Source organism: Emys orbicularis, chromosome 12 (genome assembly GCF_028017835.1).
Source record: "Emys orbicularis isolate rEmyOrb1 chromosome 12, rEmyOrb1.hap1, whole genome shotgun sequence".
Classification (NCBI taxonomy): Eukaryota; Metazoa; Chordata; order Testudines; family Emydidae; genus Emys; species Emys orbicularis.
Window position 1 is genome coordinate 1,520,528 of NC_088694.1, and position 10,254 is coordinate 1,530,781.

The 10,254-nt window shown below is 42.7% G+C and overlaps 1 protein-coding gene across 2 annotated transcripts in view; it reads left to right on the forward strand.

Annotated features, from left to right (window-relative positions):
- RPRD1B (regulation of nuclear pre-mRNA domain containing 1B) overlaps positions 1-9,799 on the forward strand; it is a 47,407-nt gene extending 37,608 nt beyond the window's left edge. For both annotated transcript variants that reach the window (XM_065414207.1, XM_065414209.1), the window contains one exon: positions 7,009-9,799. In XM_065414207.1, coding sequence (XP_065270279.1) covers positions 7,009-7,158 — 150 coding nt within the window. In that variant the 3' untranslated portion in view covers positions 7,159-9,799. The remainder of the gene's footprint in view (positions 1-7,008) is intronic.
- Positions 9,800-10,254: the final 455 nt, after the last annotated feature.

The window sequence follows — 10,254 nt, forward strand, 5'->3', positions numbered from 1 at the left end:
TTTGTTTAGATAACTTTTTTTCAAGCACAGTTTGGACATTTATTTGAAGTTAAAAACAGTGACTAATAGATTTTATTTTTAAGGCTTGTCAATGACCCAGTATTGCCAAGGACCGGGTTCAGAGGTCTGTCAATATACACACAGTGTGCCCGGCAGTCCACGCCTAATGTGACTTGGGGTGACGTTCTCCTACGTGATGTCCGGTTTGAAGTAGGACTGAGCACTCCAGCCACCGACTGAAGCAGGCAATGTAGGCTCCTGAAGCTGGCCACAGAGAACCTTAAAAGGACAGGAGATCTTAACTGTAATATTGCGCTTAGGGGTAGACATTAAGGGTATGTTTACACTGCAGCTGGGAGCATGTCTCATGCTAGCTCTTCTCAAGGCAGTGTGCTAAAAACAGCAGTGTGGGTGTTGCAGAGCAAGCCTGTGCGACTCCCTCTGTTTGAACTTGGGTGGCTAGCCAGAGCCGCTGCCCTTGCTGCAACGGTCACCCTGCTATTTGTAGTGTACTAGCTCAAGCAGAGCTAGCATCTCTCTGTGCTCGGAGGCATGTTCCCACCTGCAATGTAGACCTATGCTAAGGGCTCTTTTAACTAGGGTTAAAGGGTTCACCCTGCCCTGACTGAGCACCATCCTTGCCTTGAAGGATTAATCAGTGAAGTATTTACATACTCTCTTGAGGCCATAGCTTCTGGGCTGGTATGGGCTGTTCTTTTGTTGTGCCTGTCAGTTGCTTCAACTTCAACTCTGCCAGCTGTTCCTGCTCCAACAGTGGTTTCCAATCTTTCTTCTCCCTTGTTGCCATTTTCTGCATCCGCACACTGTCTCCTTGGCACCAGAGCAGACCGTGGCTGTTAAGTAGAAAGTAGGTAATACAGTGTCTGTAGTGCAATCAGCAACCAAATTGCGTGGTAGCTCTTTAACTGGAGGGATTTGATCCATGGCACAATGTTCTGCCTGGCATCCTGAAGCACCTTCTTTTGCTTTCAATCCTCTAGCAAAGCTTTCGGATACCTGGGTCTCTTTCTCAACCTGCTGTGGCACAGCGTCTTTCTCATGGCTGTGATCTGTTTCTGAGCCCTTTTTGTAAGCTCTCTAGGGTAGGACCAGTTGTTTTATGTCTGTCCAGTGCCCCACACAGTGGGGTTCTGCTCCATGGCTAGGGCTCTGAAGTGCAATAATATTGGTTTGGGGTAGATCACACTCCCTTTAGCCCCCAGACAAAGATTGTTCTAAGGATTGTACAGATATGGTGGTTGGGGTGACCTGAATTATTTTGCCATTGATACGTGTTCAAAATCCAGTTACTTTTCAGATAGGAACCCTTGCCCCAGGGACTGGGTGTTGGAGGGATATCTCAAAATAGTGCACACCTACAAATAAGGATAAACTGAAGAATAATGTTCCCTGTCATGTAGTTAAATGTTTGAAGCTGTGCACCATATATTGGGGAACAAATAGCCACGTCAGCCCTTAGAAGAAACTCTATCTCAATGTGCATACTTGTCTGCAGCACCAACATTTGGGACAGATGCACATACTTCCACATTAATAGCATTTTGCAAACATTTTTGTGGGTATGTTCTCATAAGACTTGACTGAGTGAGGCATTCCAAAGATTTACAGGCCTGAGAATCTTTCTGGGATGGGAGGAATGAGATTGTTTTGGTTTTCAGTTAATTGGAATACAAGGTTTTTTATTTCTTTCATTAATATTAAGGCATGCTCTTCCTGTTCCCTCCCGCTTGGTCCTGCATCTGAAAGATCGGGGAGGGGCTCTGCTTTTCCCAACTGGGCAGAAACAGTTTGCAAGCTTGGATTTAGTTCTATCTTGCATGCACACCTCTTCATTTCTTAAGAGTAGTTAACTTCATCCCTTGGTCCTCACATGGAATTTGCCACCCCTTTGGATAATCATACCGTTTGGTTTTGCTAGTCTCTTGCCCTTTTTTATTTCTCTCCTGCCTGTTGAGAGAGAGAGAGAGAGAGAGAGAGTGTGGCAAGCTTTCTTGTTGCCCTCCCCTGTCTGTGTTGGTGGACGTCAGCATTCTTGAGAGAGCACAGCCTTTTCCTCCCTCTTTTCTAGCTTGGCATCTACCATTGTCTGGCGGATTCATGTGCAACAACTTTCAGACTGCAGCTTCTTTGCAGAAAGCTATCTGTAGATGCAGCAGTATCCACCTCCTATCTGTGAGCAGATACAGTTCAATAAGCTCCTTTGCTGTCTGTATTCTAGGTACATGAGCACTCATGCTCTTCCCTCTTCTTACTGCATGTTAACGATTAACTTGTCATGCTTAAGCAGAGAACTCAATTTGCCATAACTCTGGGTGGATGGTACAACATATACTCCTGGGGAAATTCTGCGCCACTGCACAATGCAGAATTTTGCAGAAATTAATGTTGTGCACACAGAATTTCCTCCCCCCCCCCCACCCCACCCCACAGAAATGGGCTGCAGAGATGTTGGCTGACATGAGGGGCCATTGGACCCAGTAGAGCCCAGCTCACAAGTAGAAGACAAGGCTGTCTCTCCCTCTGTATCCCTGACCTCTGCGGGGTAGGGGGTGTGAGTGTCGGGGCCGTGGCTGGACTCTAAGGGGATGAGGGGGTGCAGCTGGCCTCTGGGGGATAGCAGGTGAGAGTGTCTGACCCCCCAGCAGGGCTCTGGGGGACGGGGCATAGAAACAGGAACTGGGTTGTCATACACTCTACTCCTGGGGGAATTTTTGTGTCTCTGTATTATTACAGACATACTTGCTGACATTTATTTTGAAATAAATTCCCAAAATAATTGAAACTGACATGATTATATAGTGTTGTTTTTGACAAAATTTGCAGAATTTAAAAATATCGTGTGCAGAATCTTTAATTTTTTTGGTGCAGAATTCCCCCCAGGAGTAAACATGCAGTAAGCCTTGGCATTTCTTTTGGGATTGTAATTGCTGAGACTTAATGGGGAGAGGGGAGGAGCACTGCTTTGGTTGCCCTACAATCTCCCTTTCTTCTGTGTTGGTTCCCATATTCTACCAGAGAAATGCAATAACCTCTAGAACCATGAATATATTGATAAATCTATCCTTCGAGAGCTTTATTGCCTTGATTTCAATTTTTGTTCCCATCTCTTGTTCTTTTTTTCATGCCTTTAACTTCATACCATGTTCTCATTTTTCCCTTCCACTGTTGTTACGCATTCAGTGTCCAGCCGTCCCCCCACTCTCTTGCCTCATTTTCCCCATATGAAGTCTCTTCCCCACATTGTCCACTTCCCCCCCCCCTCCTTCCTTCCCAATCTCTCTGCTCTTTCTAACAGCCTTGGCATGCAGTAGCTGCTCACATACTGGCCTAGTTCAGGGCACTAGTTCAGTACAGGGTCTTCAGTGGATCAATTTCTCAGCTTCCTTGGCTGCTTATGATCCCATGTGGACTCCTAGGCCATGGTTCTAAAGTCCTTCAGCACCCTTCCCACTTGGCACTCTTGCAGGGTCTCTTGTCTTCCCTGTGAACTGCTCTTGTTTTCACATGAACGTGCACCTAGACTATGCGCACAGCCAGCGCCAGTGAGCCTCCCAGCCCAAATCGATAGCCTTTAGAGTGCGAGTCTCGCTAATCCGAGATGTCTGTGTAGACAGGGCTTTGAAGTTGCAGCTTGGGCTCTGAAGCCTAGGGAGAAGGGTGGGTTTCAGAGCCTGAGCCACAACTCCAAAGCGCTGTCTTCAAACCAATTTTTAGAGTTCTAGCGTGAGCCCCGCTAGCCCGAATCTGTTGCCCTGGGCTGGAAGGTTCACTTCTGTGGGCTGTTTAGACATACCCTTAGAGAGAGAAGTAGCTCAGGAGGTAACTGAAAGGTCATTGGTATTCACCAGTACATCTGGATGGCATAATGAGTCCTGGGATTGCAGAAGCATTTCTCAAAAACTCACAGTTGGGGATGTTGGACGCATTCTTATTTCTGTCCTTTGCCTCCCACCAATCCTTCCGCCCCCCCCCGTAAATTGGAGAGTGCATTTCCTCCTGAGCCTCTGCAGTTCCTTAGCTTCTGAAGCAGCACACGAACGGTTTCTGAAGCCACCAGAGACGCATTTGAATTCCATCCTTCCAATCCATTCTCCTGTGTGTACATGTAGATGTTTATGATGTAATGATCTGTTACTGCCGTAGCCTGGTGAATCGGCATAGATCTGAAATAGGATGTTAAAGGAAATCCATAGTTGTGTCTCTACTGGAAATTTACAGTATACTTTCATACACCCACTTCAAGAGTAGGGATATTTTGCATTATTGCAATCACTTCTGTTCTCACTATTCCAGTACAAAGCAATAAACCGATGAGAATGTAAGCCCATCATTCATGATCAAAGCAAAATATTTCCCACATGCTTTGAGATTTGGGGAAGGTGGGGAGAATTTCCATCATTGTAAGGACTAAATGGGGAATTGGATTCAAATTAAAGTTGTAAACTCTTCAGAAGGCTGATTCACTATTAAATGCCCAGTTTTTCTTGTTCTTCAAAGAGAGGATTCCATAAACTGTTCTTCTCTTACTACTAATTAAACAAGAAATCAGAAGTAAATTAGTATTGCAATTGACTATATGGAAACCTGTTCAGCACTCTGAGGTTTAACTGTCACATTGTTTCTCATAGATTTATATCACATTTCAGAGATGACTTGAAAAATACAGGATAAGCAATTGGGTAGAGAGACACTTGAATACAGTTTAAAATTATGACATTATATGGGGATGGAGCTCAATGTAATAGTTTAATATTTATTATTCTGGACTATTAGATATCTTAATGCTATTGACCTATTGTATGTAGGCAAAGTGCTCTGATGGGAATAGTGTTACAAAGTTAATGTGTTAAATCTTAACTGAGCTTTTGAATTGGATAGTTTACTTGTATTTGGGTGTGAATGTGTTAGTCTGCTTTTGACAATCTCTAAAAGTCATTACTAGACAGGATAATGTGATGCATGATGATAGGTGTTTTCCTGGGCTTTTGGGCTTCTGATCAACCCTTCCTCCTCCTCCTCCTCCTCCTCCCCTCAGCTTCCCACAATGAAGAGTCGGCCTTATTTCAGGTCATCTTCAGGCTGTGGAATTCAGGGATGACTTCCCCGGAGCTCTAAAATATTCACTTACTGGACTTCTGAATGAATGGTCCTGGCTGCCTAGCTCTTGGAAGGAATCCTTTCAGATTCGTTCTGCAGTATCTGTTCCTTCTACATACTGCCTTTCTCCTGTTGCTGTTGCACATTTCTGAAGTTAGCAGAGACTATGTTGGTCGTTTCAGTCTCTGGCCCTCTGATTTTTCGCTCACATTTAGTGATTATGTGCATAATTCTGAGTCACTGCTAATGCGCCAATATAATGCTACAGCTGTTATGGTTAATAATCAGTTGGCTAATATGTTATGGATAAGTGCTAATAACACAAATTGACTGGCTAATAGTAATGATTTCTCTTTATCCTTGACTACTTTTATAGTTCCACAAGGGAGAATCTACATAGATTGTTCATAATGTCATTCTTTAAATGTATGTGGAGTAAAGACTATTGTAGTACTGTGTGCTGGGAAGTGACAGGCTTGCCTCTCACATACATATATGCTTTGTAGGGATTGATCTCATTTTTCTCTAGGAGGACATTCTATTGACCTTCAGCAAATTAACTAGTTGTTAATTTCAATCCCTTCGGTTGTACCCGAGGAGGGACATGCTTTCTGTAAACGTACCATCATACTACAGCATGTTAAAAAGGTAACTGGACCAGACTTAAACGTAAAAATCATGCAGTAGATGGTAAAATTTCAGAGCCATAATTTCTATTTGGGAACTTATCACCCCTCTTACCAGTAATAGCAGTCACAGGCCTAAGGGGTCTGTGACTTCATGATGGCACTCCATGTGTGACCGAACCCTTGTGTTGCCTCTGTCTTCCACAAAGATGGCAAACACACATACGAGGCTAGATGGAGCAGGAACTCCTATGTCAGTACAGGAGGCAAATGTAGGAAATGTTCATAAGGCCTTGAGCCCCGTGGAAGCCAGAAAACCAACATAGGTCTGTCTGTTGTGTTTGTTTGACCGAACCGGGTGGGGGGGAAGGATAACAATCTGAAGGGAAATCCAGATTCTCAGTTTGAATTTTTAGATGAAGTTTGAAGAAAGTGTCTTCTGTAGTGACATCTGTAGCAACTGATGAGAGCCCTACTAGTTGTCAGTGAGAAATAATTTCCCTGCCATTGCAGGGGCCTCGAGCACTGGTGCACCTCCGTTCCTCCTGTTCTCTGCCGGTGACACGCAATTGTCTAGTCTCCTTTGGGTCTCATTTCGGTTGTTGGGTTTAGGGTGCTGTGTGGTGGGGATGGCCTCTGATATGCAAGAGGTCAGACTAGAAGATATAATGGTCTCTTCTGGCCTTAAGCTCTAACTCTGTGACATAATTGACAGAGGCACTAGGGGACTCTACCCCACCTCAACAGGAGGAGGAGAATTAATGGCTCTGGAATGCTAAAGCTTGTGGCATTCCTGTGATGGGGAGCTACTAGACTGTCTGTCATTATTGTTGAGACCAGGTGGGTGAGGTAATATCCATTATTGGACCAACTTCTGTTGGTGAGAGAGACCAGCTTTTGAGCCACACACAGCTCTTTGGGTCTGGGAAAAGGACTCTGAGCATCACAGCTAAATACAAGGTGGAACAGATTGTTTAGCATAAGTAGCTAGCATGTATTCTAAGGGACCGTTCAAGGAGAGTGGAAAAAGGGGGTTAATCAGTTACAGATTTTTGTAATAACCCATAAATCTAGTGATTACATCACTGACCTTGTGTCTCTAATATTCTGGGACTGACCATGGTTACAACAACACTGTAATTATTATTCTCAGAGGTAGTAATCAATCTTCTCCAGGAAACCGGTCCTAGAAAACTCTCTCAGTACGCACTGATCACATGTAAAAATCTGTTTCTAATCTTATTCCCTTGTCTCTTCCCCTCAGGAGTATAAACAGAAGCTTGCTCGGGTAACCCAGGTCCGCAAGGAGCTGAAATCACACATCCAGAGCCTTCCAGATCTGTCGCTGCTGCCCAACGTTACAGGAGGCCTGGCACCTTTGCCATCTGCTGGTGATTTGTTTTCAACTGACTAGGACTAATGGTGCCCGCATTTACTAATTCCCCTTAGTACCAGCAGAAGTAAGAAAACTCTCATGTTGACTGGAAATCCAGTCTTCCAATGATCTACCATAGGAATGAACATACAGACCCTACTTTCAACCTACCAGCTGCACATGCGTGCTCTCTGTGTACAGTGTCTCATGTTGAGGGGAAGATGGAGAGTGTGTATGTCCATGTTCTGAAGGGAGTGGGTATAGAGTCCATATATATTTTGAAAAACTTTTCTCACCTTTTCTGTACTCAGATTAGTTTCCGTTTGCTCTTAGCACTTGTTACTCCCACAGAAGTCATAAGAATCATGTACATATACCTTGAAAGTTTTCAAAGAAATGTTGTGTTTTTCTCTCTAAAAGTGTCTGATTATTTCTGAATCTGTTTTGTGTGTGTTAGTTGGGTTTCTGACGTTCAAATCTATAAGCAGTAGAGTGGCTAGTGTGCTTCATGGGGGCGTATGCATGTGTGTACTGTACCATACTGGGATCAGGGGGACATGTCCACAGAGCAACAGTACAGTTAACCTTTTGTTAAATCTATAGTTGCTGTTACTGTTGTAGGAATGACCTCAAGGTGGCTCCTATTTGGTATGGTGCATATGTACATACACTGAGACTCGCACTATGGGCGATAGAAATGAACAGCTTGTTTTTGTGAGTTAGAGATAACTTCATAACTTGCACTGTGCTGAGCAATGCAGAACTGGTTACTAAGCATGAGTAGAAGTGAATTTTATTCCAACTCCCTTGTATTATATTTATACCACATTTCCCTCTGTATTATATAAATGTAAATGCTACTGAAGTTTTAACTAGCCAAGAGGTTGGAGTGGTGGAATAAAACTAGTGATATCTCAAATAGGTACTGTAACTTTCTTTGTGAACTTGAGAATGGCTATATTGAAAATCTTGTTCTATGAATTTTGTCTCCTTAGGTTAAATAAGTGAATTTATTTGATGGACTGAAGTTAAATGTGGTATAAATATTTTATTTATATAGCGTATCAACATATACAGACCTGTATGTATATGTATACACACATCCTGTATACCATACATCAATATACATGAGCATGTATATATTGGGAGGATGTATGTATTTTCGTATCACACATTAATGTGAGTTGATTTTTTCCCAGTAAAAATCGAAAAACAAATTTAAAAAATACTAATTCTAATTCCATGATCATGCTAGCTAATGGTAGAACTACCATGGATGTAGTTAGCTTTAAATTTGTGTGTATTAGTTTTAGCAAGCAGGCCTGCCTGCTCATTGCAAACCATTCCAATCTGGCAATTTTGTTTTAATTTAAACACTTCTTGCTAAGGGCATGACTTCACGAGCGATGTGGCAGTGCTTTAACGTGGCTGTGGAGTCGCGTCATCAGTGCTGGTGCACTGTCTCCCCAAGCGCTATAAAAAACCCACCTCCCCAAGTGGAGTAACTCCCAGCGCGGGTGCACTGTCTACACTTCCACTTCAGAGTGCTGAAACTTGCAGCGCTCGGGGGTGTTTTTCACACCCTGAGCGCGAACGTTGCAGCACTGTAAAGTGCCAGTGTAGACAAGGCCTAAGACTTCACAAGCTGCTGGAAACACTTGATTGGATATTATAGGTTCTGTAATACAGAGGCTGAAACCAGTAAGGCAGAGTGATGTGCTTTGTTTGTGCCTCACTGTGGTCTTAAGCTGCTCTTTTCAAAGACATGAGAGGAAACCTATAGAAATATGAAGCTTGTTCTTTGTGCTCGTTAACTTATTTTACAGGGAATATAATGGCTAATTCAGCATTCAGTGAAACCGAATAAACTAGCATTTCTGGTCATTTAGTTTGTGAAAAGTTCATGCACTTCATTTTGGCCCTTTATTCTTGCCTCCTTACTGCCCATCTGTGGAATCTGTTTTCCCCTTGTTGTAGAGGAGAATTCCTGGGGGCAGAACTACATTCTTCCATGAATTGATGTGATTTGGAGAGCCCTTTATCTGAATGTTTGGACCATAAAGTGTTCTACGCTCTCTCTGCTTTTGCCAAAAAAACAAACAAAAGAAAACCCCAAACTCTCAAACACACAAACCAAAAGATGCATTTCTATCCTGTCCCAGCTCAGTGGAGTTAACCCCAGACTGTATTTTATTTAAATAACTATTCTTGACCTATAATTTGACTGCATAACCATTACTGGACAAAAATGAAGCAAAACTGTCATAGAAATTATGTAGACAAATGAGTGTTGGCATCTCAAACTGCTATTTTGGGCGGATTTTCTGTGAGAAAGTTGTATGTTTGTTTTTTAAATTGAAATGCTTTGATTTTTCCAAAAAAGTGTGTGTTTTACTTTATTTTGCTTAATTTAAATAGTCTTGTGGTTTTTATTGACGGGGCGGGGGGGGGGGGGAGGGCAAAGGATGCCTGGTGAACTGGGTACAACTTCCTCAAACAGTTTCCCCAAAGTGTCTCTTAAAAAAAAAAAAAAAAAAAAAAAAAAAAAAAAGGAGCTTAAATCTGTATATGAATTGATCTAGGAATTAATTTAGAAGCATAGGCTGCCGTTTTGGCAGCAGTATATTCTGAAATGTCTCATAGATATCTATTTTTGAATAAAGAGGGTGTTGTTGAATGGTACTGGGTTTATTTTATTCAGAGCTTGCATTTTGCACTGGCACACCCCAGGCTTCGCTTTGTTTAAAGCAGTAAGATCCATGTGCAGTGGCTACTAGAGAATTCCCACTTTGAGGAGTTCTGCAGCTGTGAAGTATCATTTGAACTTGGCAAATTGACAGTCACCCTTTAACTGCTTACTGGCCACACTTGTGTATGATTGTCTTAGATCATCACCACACCAAAGACCCTCTACTCAATGGACTAACTTCTGCTTAGAGGGGCAGAAGGTTGGGAGACAAATTCAATCAACAAGTAATCCCGGTTGCACCGGGAAACGTGTAATTAACTAACTACACTGTAACTAGAATGCTATATCAAGAACGGTGGTTATAAGAGTTTGATACTGGGTAGTTGAGGCACTTTAGCTTTAGAGAGGGTGGTATGAAAGAGAAAACATAGAAGTTGTGATATTAG